This window comes from Limulus polyphemus, unplaced genomic scaffold (assembly GCF_000517525.1).
Source record: "Limulus polyphemus unplaced genomic scaffold, Limulus_polyphemus-2.1.2 Scaffold839, whole genome shotgun sequence".
Taxonomy (NCBI): domain Eukaryota; kingdom Metazoa; phylum Arthropoda; class Merostomata; order Xiphosura; family Limulidae; genus Limulus; species Limulus polyphemus.
Window position 1 is genome coordinate 382,999 of NW_013666449.1, and position 17,169 is coordinate 400,167.

At 32.7% G+C, this 17,169-nt stretch overlaps 1 protein-coding gene across 1 annotated transcript; it reads left to right on the forward strand.

Annotated features, from left to right (window-relative positions):
- The first annotated feature begins 11,631 nt into the window (after positions 1 to 11,631).
- LOC106460806 (serine/arginine-rich splicing factor 2-like) lies at positions 11,632 to 17,163 on the forward strand. The gene is made up of 3 exons (XM_013920547.2): positions 11,632 to 12,142; positions 14,680 to 14,772; positions 15,875 to 17,163. The coding sequence occupies exons 1-3, from the start codon at positions 11,751 to 11,753 to the stop codon at positions 16,125 to 16,127; spliced, it is 738 nt and encodes a 245-aa protein (XP_013776001.1). The 5' UTR covers positions 11,632 to 11,750; the 3' UTR covers positions 16,128 to 17,163.
- Positions 17,164 to 17,169: the final 6 nt, after the last annotated feature.

The window sequence follows — 17,169 nt, forward strand, 5'->3', positions numbered from 1 at the left end:
ATTGACCGTCCATAATAATGATAATAACAAATGATGGTAAATAAATTAAAGTAATTCACTATTACTCTAAACAATATCCAAAATAATTATTGTGTAAACGTAATAGTTATGTCAATCCATAATCAGCAGCAAGAAGATTGTTGAATTTTCCACAACCATCATGGACAAACCTGATAGCATAGTGTTAGTAACGCGTGTAGTTGTTACTAAACCATCAACGACAAACCTGATAGCATAGTGTTAGTAACCCATGTAGTTGTTACTAAACCATTATGGACAAACCTGATAGCATAGTGTTAGTAACGCTTTGTCCATGATGGTTTAGTAACAACTACACCATGATAGCATAGTGTTAGTAACGTGTGTAGTTGTTACTAAACCATCATGGACAAACATGATAGCATAGTGTTAGTAACGTGTGTAGTTGTTACTAAACCATCATGGACAAACCTGATACCATAGTATTAGTAACATGAGTACTTATCAGAATTAAAAATACCATGCACACGCGACTGGTCTATGCAACATGAATAATGATAGTAAAGCAATCTCGAGTTGCGCGCCACATTTCTACAGTTTTAAAGTAAAACATGGATGGATATATTGGAGTAAAGAAAAAAGTTAGAGCAAATTTACGATTAATCAGTGTCAGACATTTATTACTTACAGTAAAATACATTAGAGATTTGTAAGTATAATAGCTTTCACTGCTATAACATTTTAAATAATACACAATTTTTCTGGGAACGAATTTACTTTTGGTATAGGTGTAGTTTTATTTCGGTGTTTTACATCCCCCCCCCTTTCCTTCGCTATATTATTTTGTGGACGATCCTTTTTTGGCAAAGTTAGTATGAGAGATACTGGTGGCAGAGATACCGATTATCTGTTCAAATGTTGTGTTTCTACTGCATGTAGCCTGCATCATTAAAATTTGAATGAACGTATTTAGTACTCTGTTTATTTCTATAAAAGTTATCCAAATTTTATTTAAAGTTGTTGAACACTAAATCTTTCATCTTGCTATAACAATTTCAGTATATTTAGAATATTCTAAGATTATTTTTAGTTTTCGAAAGTCTGTGAATTATTTGCCAACGTCGGTAAAAGTTCGATCCAATTTTCAACAAGGGCCGAGGCATCCCTATAAAGCCAATGGTGGTTATTCCTGGATCTCAAAGCATGTGTTACTAACTGTACTAAATCGCGAAAAAGTGAATGAATGAATGGTACAATTACAAGTGTAAATAATTTATGTAAAATTTGAACATCAATTCGAAAGTCTCAAAAACAGAGAGTTACAAAGTCATTTCCTTATGAGTTTTTAATCTGTAAAGTTACCTAGAGTAGTTGTAAAAAGGTTAAAGGATTTGATATAAAGCTGGCTTTTAACGTCTTAATCCAGTTTAACACCATTTTCTTTCTGGTTAGGGTAATTTTTAGTGTTTCATTTGTGGAATATTTTGAGAATCAGAAATTAAAATGTAATACTTGCATGCTGAATTTTATATCTCTTTTTTTCTAAACTGTCTGTATGCTGTATGTTTATGTTTTGTTATCTCAGACTCTAATGTTTGACACTTCCTTAACTGAATCACTTTAACTTTGCTGAGTCAGTAAGGAATTTAATTTGCAGTTGTTTTTGTTGGATAAAGTTTGTTTTATTGTTTATTTTAGACACATGTATGCCCAACTAAGGTTATAGTGGTAACAATTACTATCATCATCACTTGTTAGCAAATAGTAATTACAAACTTAGTGTTAAAAATTTGAGTGCAAAGTTTAGTGGTACAGTGAATTTTAATTAGTATCAAGTTTATTTAAATCATTTACAAATAATATAGCCTCCCAGTGGCACAGCGTTATGTCTGCGGACTTTCAACCCTAGAAACCGGGTTTCGATACCCGTGGTGGGCAGAGCACAGATAGCCGATTGTGCAGCTTTGTGCTTAACTTCAAACAAAACAAATAATATTTTTAGGCTAAGAATTAATAATACAATATTGTTTTTTTATATTTTAGCACCGATTATTTATTATTATTATATTTTGATTAATTCTACTATCATTCACAAGAACTGGCGAAGCAGCAAGCTAGTTTTCTTTATTGCCGAAGCAGGTCAAGAAATACAGTGTCAACGGGATAAAACTATATTAGTAATTCAAAAACCCATAAATAAAAGCAAATGAGACTATGTTATAATATATCAACAAAATTACATCTGCTATATTTAGTGCCGACGAGGCCTTTCGTTTAATACCAGAGCTCATCATCATAACAACGTATTCACCAGTAACCTAGACATCGTAGTTATTGATGACTTGCGACATTTGATGAAGAATATAAAAGGTCTTAAACTTCGGGACTGTCCTGAAATCTGTTGGAATCGAGCTAAAAAGTAATTGTTGAATCTCTCAACAAAGTTTTACACAAATGATGTAAAACGTGAAAATAAAAGTAACCTTATTTAAGAAATAACTAAATAAATATAAAGACATAATCCAAAAATATATGAAGAAAGTCAATATAAAAAAATTAAACAAATTGTGGATAAGAAAGAAAGATTACATAAATAGTAGATATGTCACCACTCCCGCCAACAAAGCAGCTAAGAACTTTGTTTTCATATGTAAAAAAAATAAAGAAATAATGAAATTATATCAAAATTTTACACAAAGAACTAAGGATTAATTTAAAGCTTCAGGTAATGAGACATATAAACACGCCAACACAGACAAGCGTAGTATCATACAGAAACACCGTACAGTTTTATCAGACTTTGGTTTGCATTCAGTAAAATCCAATGACGTAATATTTAAATTATGAAACACCATACAAATCAGGTTTTGTTGTTGGTATTATAAAAGCTACGGCTAAGTATTTATCAGTCCTTGTACATAATGGTCTGAAATACATGAAAGAACATTTAATTAAATACTGTAATATTAACAAAGAAAGAACTGGTGTTAATACGTTAATTATCATCGTAAACTTCATTTAAAGAAAAAATGTAAAGATTTGAAACAATAAAAACTTTTGATTTTAGTAATCTTTACACAATTTTTCCTAATGCTAAAATTAAAAAAAGAATCTTTCGTCTACAGTTACAAGATCGTTTGCCAATTCTAGTAAATTAATTCTTTGCGTTAGGAAAGCCCCCCCCCCCCGCACATTTATTCAAAATCATATATATTTCATCTGATTACTCTTTAGTTACTTTGCCCCCAGTGGCATAAAGGTATGTCTGAGGCTTCACAAAGCTAGAAACTGGGTTTCGATACTCGTGGTGGGCAGAGCACAGATAGCCCATTGTGTAGCTTTGTGCTTAACTTAAAAAACAAACAAGCAACGTTAATAAAAACAAACGTTTATACGATAATGTTACTTGACAACACATTTGTACAGTTCTGCAAACATATTTGTCAACAAATTCAAGGGATGTAAGCCCAGAAGCTGCTAATTCATATTTATTCGAATTTGAATTTTCATACATTACAAACCTTAGTAAATAAAGACAATAGTAAAGATTTACACATAGGTCTTGCCTGTAAATACACTGATAATATTTCCTTCCCCAATTGTTCAGATTTTCTTGACATTGACAAACAACCTTATCGACCAAAACTTATTCTGGAAAAAAGTTCTTTCATTAATAACAAAACACAGAGCCTGGATTTGGATATCAACATCGTTTATCAAACAGTTAAACTCAAGGTTTTCAATAAAACAGTCAATTCTAATATTACAAACTTTCCATTTCCGAATACAGGTATTTTCTAAACAGCTGTGTTACATTGCTTACTATTCACAACTTATTGGATACATTAATATTTGTTCAACATTACAAGAGTTCATGGATGGAGCTATTGTAACATTACAAGAGTTCATGGATGGAGCTATTTTCACAAATGAGGATTCTGCTCAAGCATATAGCAATACAGATTCATTCATTTGTGCGGGAAATTCAATGATCTTCTTGCTGTCAGTTATGGGTTTCATAGTTTTACTGAATATCATGACTTTTTCTAAACTATCCCGTCTGCACATTCAATTCGAACTAATCATTTGAGGTACTAAAAAAACCATATTGTGACTACCATTAGTTTTGCCTTTCGTTACGTTTAATTTCTTACTATATTATATATACTATAACATTAATTATTGATATTAGTTTCCCCTAATTACTTTCTCCTGTTTCGTGCTTCCATACCTAATTTTATTGCGTTTAGTATACAGGCGCATATATAATATCTCTTACCTACTTTTATCTAGTATAGTAAACTTATAAAGCTTTTTCACCCGATGGCTCAGCGATAACTCTGAGTGGTTATAACGTTAAATACCGGGTTTCGATATTCGTGGTGGGCACAACACAGATAGCCCATTGTGTAGTTTTGCGCTTAACAACAAACAAACAAAACTATGGCGGGTTGTTAAGTTGTCTAATTTCCTTTAGCTTTAGTTGCCTGTTGTTCTAGAAAAACTATACGTTAGCTTACATGAAATTTAATGCGTAGATACGGAGAACGGAATTTTTACAACTAGTAGAACAGGTGATGTCAGGAGGGCGTAATAGCCCTCAGTTATTTTACAATGCAATGATCAACAGTGACGTAAATTCCGCACATGCTTTAGTATTGATGAGCGTTTTTCTGATAGTAAGTAGTTCTTTCAGTCTCAGTAGATGTTATGGGCAAAAACTAACAACTGTAAGTTAGTTAAGCGTTATCCTTTCTTTAAGGCTACTTTCATTAACAGTATTGGTTATTCTATTTGCTGACTCTAATTTTAATTATTATTATAGAGATTATTTTACGGTGTGGTAGTTCTTACAAGGACATTGGCCTAAGCAAGAGAACCTTTTACCAAATACAGACACACAGTGTTGGTTAGAATATTTAACATATATATATATATACTTTAATTTTTATTCTACTAAATGATTATTCTTATTGTTAGTTTAGTATAGAAATTTAGGACTAGCCTAAGCCTCCTGAATCAGCCGAACCTCATTAGATATTATGAGTTTATGGCCGAAAATATGGTTATAGCGAGGATATCAAACTGATGAAACAATGCATTCTAATCATTACAAGTAATGTAGCTATAACAGTATATTTAATCAGCTATGCTCGTTACTAGATATATTTATTTTCGTTCTGATCTATGTAGATAGCTTGCTTTGATTAGAAGTTAATAATAATTAGGTCATCTTCTTCGAAACGTGTTCCTTGGCTCTACATCGTTTAGCAACCTTGTTGCGAATATCTATTTTTTATAGGCAACATATATTAACTACATATGGATTACAAAATTCAAACCATGACTAGTCGAAAATTGCAGTTGGAAGCAGTATCTATATGACCAAACTTTTACAACTGATTCACTATTCAACATTTCAAACGAGTAATTTAAAGTTTAGTAAACATCAAGCTTGACCAGTTTCGAAATTGAAACTGCTGTATATCAACAGAACGAAATAATAATAATTAGAAATCGTAGTAATAAAAATCAACAATACCAATAACAAAGTACATCATTTTATTTCACAGTTGCTGTAGTTAGATGCACCATAATAATAAAAAAATGCATGATGCTGTATTTACCATGGATACACAACAATCAACAAACACACTTACGTGAAAAAAAATTATAAGCTATCCGTGACTGTAGTGCCATCTATAGCTTTATTGTAGAATAGCTCATTCTCAATTATCATCAGGTTCGGCGTGAACATTCGAATGTAAAAAGAGTTCGAATTAGTATTGTATTTTTATGAAATGAAGCACATATACATCAAATAAAGTCAGGATCTTAGCACTGTACTTATTAATTTCAAGACGTACTGGATTTATTGCTAGGCGAAAATTATTGTCATTATTTCTATAAAAAAGAAACAAAATAAGTCAATTTTATCAATGTGTAGTCATGAAAAAATCTTAAACATCTTAAACAAAGAAATGTAAGATACTATTTGAAATACATTTTTCCAGGTTGAGGTTTAAATAATTCCATTTTCCATTAGTTCTTTTACTAAAGGTTTGGTTTGTTTCTATTTCGCGCAAAGTTACACGAGGGCTATCTGCGCTAGCTGTCTCTAATTTAGCAGTGAAAGACTAGAGGGAAGGCAGTTAGTCATCACCACTCACCGCCAACTTTGGGGCTGCTCTTTTACTAACGAAAAGGCTGAAGGCTGAAAGGATGAACATGTTTAGTGGGACGGTGATTCGAACTCGCGGCCTTCAGATTGCGAATCGATCGCTTCAACCACCTGATCATGCCAGGCCCCTTTTACTAAAAAACTTAAAGCATTTAAATTTACAATAGTAATCCATTTTTCTAAAAAAACAAATTTAATTTGTTTTTTGCACTAAAGTGTGCAAGGGATTAGCTTTGTGTACACCTCGATTATTTTTAATCACATATATTTGTTCATCTTATCCAGCAGTTATTACAAGTTACAACAATGACCGGAAAATTACTAGTTTTGAATTTTGTCTAATAAAAATGTCAGATTTCACATACCATGTACAGTGATTATCGTGGCACCTGAGCACGAAGGCTAGTCTAAAGAGCCTGTTTTTCTGGTGTTGGTTGAACCCCAGGAACCACATTATTGATGCTGTATGTGCATAGCACAACACTGTTTGTGCACCTGTGCGACACAAGCAATAAAAGGGTTAGTATAGGTTGGTCACTGACCTTGATATTGAATTTAACGAGAGCACACCTTATGAAAGATTGTAGGGCCAAATCTTTGCATGGAGAAGTCCATTACTTTTATTAATGACACACATCATATAGATGTTCTTCAGGTAACCGTGTAAAGTCCAAAGCCGCGTCCTTTGTTTCATTCTTTTCCACATCAACCTCTTTCATGTTAAACCTTCAGGCTTTACAATCTGTTAATATGTTGGGTTATTTCACTAGTTCGAGCATGTGTTGTGTGATGACAACAGAATCAGCTTCTTTGATCGTTATGAGAGTAGGACCATCGCAACTGCAAACACACTGATGTGATAATTCTCACATATTTCTATATAAAAGATATCTGTTCTTTGTGACTATTTATTTCATCTATGCAGAAAGAATAGCGTTTGGAATAAAATTCTAAATCATCTATTCATGACATCCATATCATGAGGTTATTTCCAGGTGAACATGTTTTTAATTATTTTATAATATGTGATGAATGATTGTTGCATATTATTTTGCCCAGCAGCAACATATGAATCTAGGACCAACACAATTTATCCATTAGTAGATATAATCATCATTAGTTTAACAAGTGGCCGCTGCTTTTATATATTGTTGCTTCATCTCTAAAATACAAACTTTTCACTTTTCTGTACATATACATACGTGCTATCTAAAAACCAGAATAGCAGCATCGTTGCCAAAAGGTCCCGTGCCAAAAGGATGGTATGGTTAAATATTAATTTTCGGCAGCTAATATGTGCAAATTCAAAATATATAGGAACAAAATCGCACACCAAGACTATAAAAGCCGAGTATGTTGCGTTCTTTATAGCAAAAGTGTTTGCTAAACAAGAAAGAAATGTAGACCGAATTCTATTTGTTATCCCATTGTGAATTTTTAACGAGAAGAATTCTCCCCAACAGGTTCACACATGAATATTTTCTGACAGACAGGTCATGAAACTGATGCTTTGTTAGTATTTACCACCAGTTAGATTGTGAGACCCAGCAAAGTCTATTTCACCTTATTTTTTTTCTTCTGCACGTGTGTTTGCCAAAAGACCAATCACATCCATTCTGTTGCAAAGTTGGTATGGTTTTCTATCTTTGAATCTATCACATGGTGTACGTTTGGTCCCAAATGCTTTCTGTCCAGATGACTTTTGTAGTATTGATTTCCAGCAGGATGACAGTACTATATAAATAACGAATACTTGGGTTCGTATTTCAAGCAAAATAGTCAACTGAGTGCGCTTTAGGCACAGAAGATATCTGGAATGACCACTGTTCATTGACCCGATGTTCAGTGTCAATTAAATACTTAAAGATTTTTACTGTGGCTTGATCAAGGATGAACCAAAAGTGAAATGTGGATGAGGAGCATAGCTTAGACCACTTCTAACCAGTTTCATTGCCATTTGAAGGGGGATAGCCAGGCACATGCTTTGGTAATTTTTTTTTACTATTATGTGGTCCAGATATGTGCCTTCTTCTTTTAGGTCCTCATTTCACGTGGCATTTGATACATCTGTGTTCTTTCTTCACACCTGTATGGTGTATCACTAACATTACGTCACTGTTAGATTAATAAAGATTGCAGTAATCAATGTGGCAAAACATTCTAAGACTTGTTACTATGAAAGTGCCTTAGTTTCATTGGATAATGTAATTTCTAGCATTTAACCATGCGATTGGCTTTACTGAATAAGCTGCGATTTCACTGGCTGACACTGAAGATTTATTCAGTGATTACATTTTGCATGTTGTACATTTGAACAATATTACTTTTGAATGCTTATCGCACCTCATGCAGATTGTTTATTACATTATATTGAAACGAATTTGAATACCCACATCAGTAATTCACGTGAAAACCATAGCCAATGTGAAGTCGCGGTGGAACGAAATGTATCAGAACTACATTTTGACATCGTTTGGAGTGTCGTGCGTAGATAGTATAATACCACAGAAAACTGATTGCTTTTTTGGGGTGGTGGTGGTGAATGATATGTAACTTTCCTTTTTGATGGAAAATATTCATACACTCAGGTAATAAAGATGTGTTAAGATTGATGATTTATAATTTCCAAGACTGAGACATCCCTTGTACTTGATAGTATCGGAAAACAAAGGAATATGTATCAATCTGAGGCACCAAAACTATCCATAAATATACCTGCAACAAGTCATATCCCAGGTGAGAGTCCATGAACACAATGGTCAATGGCAAAAGTCGCCCAGGCAGTAGTAAACAACATAATCAAGAAAGATCTTCACCTGGAAAAGCGACACAAGTCACATGTTCACAAGTCCCTTCCATGATATATCTGTTCAACAGTCACATATTTAAACAGCTAGAGAATGAAACAGGTATTCATCCAATTCCATATGAACCATAGGCACCTATGGATTTCTTTGTAGTTGGACCGTTGAAATGGGCACAAGTAAACTGTCAATCTCCTACACAAGATAGATTATGGAAAGCAACAGGGAGAAGGGGTGTGATTTGAACATTACAGTCTTACGATGAAGCTTTTTTGCAGTAGAAATTACGCTGCAGTGCTATTGTCGAGATGTACGAACATCAGATAGAGCATGACCGGATGAGGCGACATGGACTGTGAGACTCCAAAATCATTTTAATATAACATACTTAACTTCTATAATGATAAACAATACATTAAAATCTGAAGATGTTTAAATATTGTATTCATATTTAAAATAGATGCAAAGTAGGAAATATGATGGGTTTATAAACAATACATTAAAATCTGAAGATGTTTAAATATTGTACTCACATTTAAAATAGATGCAAAGTAGGAAATATGATGTTAAACCCATAAAATAAAAAAGGTTTGGTGAATAGACAAACTCATTTTTAAAAATATGCCTTATGGTAGTTTCATTACAAGTGAAACAACTTCCATTTTAAACACTGTCACTTGTATGCAAAATTCTCATCTTAAAGGTAATTGCCATTCCTACAGTTACTTTCAAGCATTTAACACAGTTCTGTGGTTTCTATCATTTCGTAATTACCACGCAAGGGGGAAGGGGTCGAGGAGGTTCTGCTGAACCCCCTATTTTTGTGGTGTAAAACATACTGCCATGTCGTTCATGTTCATGTGAACGTTCGGCATCTGCTCTCCGCCGGTTGAATAATTACCTGAAGTGTACACAAACCAAAGAAAGACTGAATGTTCTAGCTTTAATACATAATAATGACACTGCTATCAACATTGAAACTATAAGTAGATTATAAAGAATGGAGCATGCTAACATGTTATTTCAGTAATGCAAACACATACGTAAATGATAGTCTATGATTGAAATAGCTGATATACTATTGTTGTACAGAGTTCTTTAAATTACTATTATAATTGAAGAAAATAACTACTCTGCATGTATATAGTACAGTACTTTACTATAATAAAACATATATATTTAAGCTAATTTGAATTTAGCTCCGCATGAAGTGTTATAACAGAAATATATATATATATATATAATGATTTGTTGACTTTTCATTGGGTGTTTATGGATTTTATCTGAACTTTTACTTAACTTATATTTCATGCAAAATTGCTTCCAGATTTAATCTCATAGCACCAACGTTTTGGGATTTTGTCTCAAAGCTACACAGTGGGTTATCTGTACTCCGTTCACCGCAGGGAATTAAAAACCGGATCTTAGCGTTGTATGTCCTTAAACTTACTGCTGGCCCACAGGTGGACCTATTTACTCCTATATTTCAGTTAGATTTGTCTTTTGGAATATTATGATAATTTTGCGAATTCAATATCTCAATCATATACTATGAACTTGGCTTTTAGCAATTTCCTGTACATATGGAGTGGCCATCCTGGATTTAATTCCGATGTAACGGTTCCAACGATATTCATGGCCAGGTAGTTAGGGCGCTCAACTCGCAATCTGCTCGCCAAACACGCTCGCCCTTTCAGCCGTGGAGGCATTATAATGTGAAGTCAATCCCACTATTCGTTGGTAAAAGAGTAGCCCAAGAGTTGGCGGTGGACGATATTGACTAGATGCCTTCACTCTAGCCTTTTACTGCTAAATTAGAGACGGATAGCGCAGATAGCTTTCGTGTAGCTGTTGTACACGAACTCCCAAACAAACGAAACCAGCAATAATTTAGGAATTATGCAGTACGTTAAATGCAACTGTCCAACGTGAGTTAGGTGCAAATAATAAAGTACAAGATATATTACAAAAGTTACTTTTTAAATGCCGAAAGCTGGCAAAATATTGGAACCAAGCTGTAATGGACAAATTAAGAAAAATGTGGAGGGAAAAATAACAGCACCCGCATTTTGGCAGTAATTTTTTTTTACTTTTAACGTTATTGTTAAAATGTCTAAATCCCTCCAGTGTGCACTACAAATTCTGAAAAAGAATATCAACAGTTAACTTGTTTTTATAACAATTATAGGATATATTTTCTAACCCAAATACAGTTATTTAGCATATTATATTATCCCTAATTAAAACATATATATATTTGAGATAACATAGACATAGGAACAAATGGTGACGCTGGTTCAACAACTCAAATAGGTTTATGCTTTTATCTCTGATGAACAGCTCAAGTATTTAAAAAAAGACTGTATTTTGAACTGCGTTCGTCAACAGGTGTTACCTAATAACAAGGCTTATACAGGAGTGTGAGTGTGTGTTGCAATAAAATATTCTCGTAATACAGAATATACAAACAAAAATAAAGGCAAAATAAAATAATTTATTATGTCATGATTATACATAGCTATAAATAATAATACAATTTAAGAAAGTAAAGCATTTTATATTTAAGCTAATTTTTATTTTATACCAGCTACGTAACTTACCCTAACAATAACATATTGCTTGCATTTTTTAACTTCGCGCAGAGGTAGAGTCTAGTTTTATCGCTTGTTAGAAACATTATCTAAAGTAAAGGGAGTTTGACCTAGTTAATTTTTATGAAAATTCTTAATATTAAAAATAGAATTTATTCTATTACAGAAATATAGAAAACATAATATACGTCGAAGATGAGTTACGGTCGAAAAGGACCTCCATCTATTAAAGGAATGGAATCTCTTAAAGTTGATAATTTAACTTACCGAACAACAGTTGAAGATTTGAAACGATTATTCCAAAAATACGGCGAAGTAGGTGATGTGTACATTCCGCGCCATCCTTATACTCGTGATAGTCGCGGCTTTGCTTTTGTAAGGTTTTATGATAAACTTGATGCAGAAGATGCCATGGATGCTGTAGATGGATACGTTTTAGATGGTAGAGAGCTAAGAGTTCAAATAGCTAAATGTGGAAGGCCAAATGATCCATGGCAAGGTGGGGGATCACGTGGAAGGAGAATGAGAGATCGAGGAAGGTCTCGTTCCAGAGGCAGGCGGTCCAGGTCGCGATCAAAACCAAGAAGGTAAGAGCAAGACTAACTAACTAATAGTAATAGCTAAAAAAGTAATTTAGAGAAAAGTGTATTGTTTAAAAGGTGTATGCCACTATGATAATTAATGTACACTGGCAAACCACTTCATTAGAAGTATGAGCTACGTTGATCATATGATGTGCCAATTGAACCCTTCAGAACTATAAGTGACTTGGACAAGCACGTTTGTGGTCAGTTTAATAGGAATGGGGGAAAACAAAGATTTTGAAGAATTCAAAAGAAGCGTTATAATGGGTGCTCAATTAGCAAGTGCCACAGTACTCGGTAGTCAAGACAGTTTTATGGGTAGATTGGCATTTTGAGTTTATCAGCAATGGAAAAAGTTGAATAAAATGTCTCTTATGAAGGAGTATTGGTAGCTGTAAACAGATAATGACAGAAAAAGGAGAAAGGTAGTTTGACAGGGTAGTAAAGTCCTTCTGTCATCAAACAATACAACTAACAGACACTCAGTGCAGAGCAATCCACATCCATCTCCAGCTGTATCATATGAAAAACATTGCAATAAATGGACTGTAGCAGTAGGAAACCATTGCATACACTACTGGACTTGGATATCAACAATAAAAAAATACCTTGAATTGTGTAAAGAATGTAGATATTGAAAATGAGAACTGGTGAAAGGTGATACAGTTTTGAATAATATTTTACCCATTTTTGCACAGGTGGGAGAAGGCAGGTTTTGTAAAGTCAGAAGAATAACTTTACCCTCTTGTATGTTACCAACTGCCCAGGCATTTGGTGGAATCATAGTTTGGGACATGTTTTTCTGGCATACACTGGTCTCCTTAGGTCCTTTAGAAGAGAGAATGAATACTACAGCTTAGCACAGCATAATTTTTGACTAGGTATATCCAGCAAAACTTCATGTATACCCTCATGGGAATAGCTGCTTACAAGACAACAATGCTTCCATCAGCCATGCCCAAATTTTGCATGCAAATTGCATGGTTCTAGGAATATGATGGAGACTTCAGGCATTTCCCATGGCCACCAAAATTCCATGATCTCAATCCAATTGAACATCTGTGGGATGAACTTGAAAGGTACGGTCATCTCTTTTGCCTACCTTGCTCCATGAATTGTGTACAACATTAACAACTGGATGTGGGAAAACTAGATACCTTCTAGCACTTTATAGACTCTGTGTCACACCTTATTATGGCTGTTATTCAGGGAAAAGGTAGCCCAACCCCTTACTGTTTATAGTTCTTAATAAAATGGCCAACCAGCATTTATTATTAACTTGTACTAAAATGTTTTTCTCTTAATTTAAATTTAAAAAAAGATTAAAGATACAGCATTGTCATACGATGAATATATTTTTATTCTTAATGAGAACTTGCAGAGAAAACTATTCTAACAATTGGATGTTGTGTAAGTACTTCAAAATTTTTCTTTTGACAGTTTGATGAACTAGTAAGATTTTATGGCACATCATCACACAGTGTTGGTGAATGGTGTGCAGTAATGATTTTAATTATACATTGAGATGTTTAGAATTAATACAATGTGATACTTTTAAAAACTGTAGCAGGGAAAATAAATAGGAAATGAACATTCTCTAGTAAATAAAAGATTATCTCATATTATTATTGTGTACCTAATCAACCAATATGGAAAGAGCATGCATCTGTGTGTATAGACTTAGAAAAATTGTTTAACAGTAAGTTTAAACATTTGTTTAGATTGTGAGTAGATATACCACAGTACAATTGTTTGCCTAAAAGTAATCACATTACAGAAAAGAAAGTATTGTGTAAAACTATAAGTTGGAAAATCTGGTGAGATAGTTACATTTGTTACCTTAAGTTAAATTAGTTTTATTCTGACTAAACAATGCAGTACTTAACTGTCCTTCATATGAGATTACTACACATTTTCCTGATGTTAGGCCTATGATTTTACGGCAAACCGAAGTTCAAAATTAACTTTGCTTTGATGAAACTTAAAGAAAAAAGTGGTGATTTCTTGGTTTGCTTTGATGAAACTTAAAGAAAAAAGTGGTGATTTCTTGGTTAAAGTTGAAGTTAAAAAAACTTATATAAGTGATCAGTTTAAAGTGAATTGCCAGTAGGTGCATGATGACATTAAAGTATTTACAATGAAAAAACAAATATTTTAAAATATTTTCTTTATATACCATTTTATTCATTTCATTACTGAAGAAAACTATAATTCTTTTTCTTCTAGAAAAGCTTTAGGTATGTTTACAAGAAAATAAGCAGCACAGATATATGCATTTTTAACCTTAATCTTTATTAATGATTGAATGAGTATTATTGTGAAAAACTTTGTTTACAATTTTAATTTTAGGTAGGGTAGTCAAATCACAAAGTTTATAATTTAAATGAACATTTCCATTAGATAAAAACATTTTTTTTGATAAAAGGTAAAGATTATTAAAATGTATGATATATATATATGTTATTATTTCCCAAAATGTTTCATAATTGTATAAATATTTTTCATTTTACTTTAACTGTTACTAGTCTTAAAATTTTCAGGTCACGATCAAGATCAAGAAATCACTCGCATCATCATTGTTCAAGATCTAGAAGTACTTCCCGAAGTCGAAAGCAGAAATATTTTCATTCAAAGTAGGTACAACACGTATATTTATATTCAAGTACTTAGAAAAATCCAAACTAATTAAAAAAAAAAAGAATGGTACATAAAACTTCCAAATGAGCAATTTTCAAATAAATATGTAATGTGTGTGTGTTCTTTTACTTTTTTGATATTAACTAAACATTTTGTAAATAATGAGACTTATTTGTAACTTAGACAAAAGTTGGTGATGAATTCTATTAATAAGGAGAATGTTGATAAACTATGAGATATTGCACAGTACAGATCAAAAGAAATAGTACAGAAAATGTTTACATGCAGTTTGTGGAAAGGTATGAAGTGTGGTACATATCTGTTTCTGTAACTAGCAGCAACGAAAATTTTAACAGAGGCCTCAAAAATTGAAGTGTTAAACTGTGCTGATCAAGTTACTGTGATTTTAGAGATTGTAATCTGTGTAGTTTAAACATTAGGATATAGAAGACACATTCACTGAACAATAAGGGTGTGTTGTTTTCTCCTACAACCCCCACAATTGCAGGAAGGCCTGAGCCAAAATGGGGACCAAAGGGTCTGACAAACTTAAGAATTGCTCATAAGGAGAGAGACATAAAATTATAGAGAAATAAATGTAGGGGGGTCCAATTAATTTTTATGTGGGAGAGGGGGCATCTTTTGTTGTTATCCCACTGGCAGTGATGTTACTATGGGCTACTACAGTTGAAATATACATTAATTTTGCCAAGGTTGCACATGTTTTTGACTGAGTTGATCTAATCTGTAACAGTATCTTTACAGTCTTTGAATCACATAACTGCTTTCTGTTTATCAATGTAATATGACTTGGCTCTAACTTCACAGTTGGCTCATGTGGCTGTTTTTTTACAGAAGATTTTTTTTTCTTCTAGATTCTAGAAGTTAAATGTTACTGGTGTAGTAGAATACATATGTAACTGTTACTACTAAGTTGTAATAAAACAAAAAGCTATATTAGCATGCAGCATGTGGTGATTCTATACAAGTTTATTATTGGTCTGTAATTGTGTATTTTTCAATTAATATATTTGAAGATGTTGGATTCATACATGTAGTTTTCTTTATTGAGTGCATTTTGTGATTTTTAATTTTTAGGTTGCATTCAAAAAGCCGTAGTTGCAGTCAGACAAAAAACTTGAAAAAGCATGGTGATAAGAAGAATTCTAGTAGAAGAGAAAGTCGGAGCAATAATCGAAGCCCTGAGAAAAAGGGAGAAAACAATAATGATGAAGCCTTTGAAGAGAACAAAGATGACGATTCCCAAAGTGAACATGGTAGCCTGAGTCGATCAGAAAATCAAGAAAAAGGGCAATCCAAGTCTCATTCTCGTTCCAACTCCAGAAGCTGAAGCTGATTTTGTGAACGGCAAGATTTTGGGTGGTCATAACATGGTGTGTCAAGGGTTGCTCACTGTTGTGATCTGGTGGAGACTCAATGCAGGTTACATGTATGTGTTTAATCCTGTTAGTTTTTCTCTAAAGTTTGGTTTATACAGTCAAATATGAGATTTTACTTAATTTTCTTTTTAATTTAATAAGTGTTTCATATACTCGTTAATTTCACATATGCAATTAAATACTGAAATCTGAGTTATTTTTTAAAAAGGTTAATGTTTTTGCAGTTCTTTGTAAATTAGTTTAATATGTAAGAGAGCTTTACCTATTAGCATTCTAAGTTTCTGTAACTTATTAGATGCATACTCAATCTATAAAACACCATTTTTTAAACACTTTTAAGTTGTTTTTGGTATCTTTTTCATATGCTGTATCATTGATTTAGAGAAACATTAAGTATGACTATTTTAACATATGTGTATGTATTAGGAATAAAACTATGCACCTAATTTGTTTTCAGCAAAAAAACCTGGTTGAAATTATTCTTATGTCAGTTGATACGTAAAATCAGAAAAACGTTTGGAGTATAGGTTGGCTATGTCATTAGTATTAAATTTAAATGTTATTACTTGTCTAGAATTTTGGTATGTACACTTGTGTGTCTTAAGTTGTGTTTTATTTTTTATTTAACTTTGTCTAACCCTTTTTCCATTAAGTGAAATATTTTATAATATTACTTATGTTGTCATAGGGTATGTGTAGATGTGTGTTAGTCTACCAAATCGGTGGAGCTTTCAGATTTCTTAACAATAATAAATGGTTTTTTAATGCCCAAATTTAAAGTACACATTTGTGTAAACTACTAAACTTTTATTTGAACATATAAATGATTACTTAAATGAATGTGTATATTACATATTTATTGAACATTCAGATGTTTATTTATGGTACTACATTAGACTATGAAGATATAGCTTTTGATAATATGATTAATGTCAAAACGACTGTTACGTCTTGTATGTTTGTTTGTTAATTCTTCTAAGATACAAGTCTTTT

What these genes read in the sequence shown, in the direction of transcription:
- LOC106460806 (XM_013920547.2), top strand. Translation starts at nt 11,751, where the DNA reads ATGAGTTACGGTCGAAAAGGACCTCCATCTATTAAAGGAATGGAATCT. An exon ending in TCGCGATCAAAACCAAGAAG is followed by an intron (nt 12,143 to 14,679) that starts GTAAGAGCAAGA and finishes TAAAATTTTCAG; the next exon opens with GTCACGATCAAGATCAAGAA. An exon ending in CAGAAATATTTTCATTCAAA is followed by an intron (nt 14,773 to 15,874) that starts GTAGGTACAACA and finishes TTTAATTTTTAG; the next exon opens with GTTGCATTCAAAAAGCCGTA.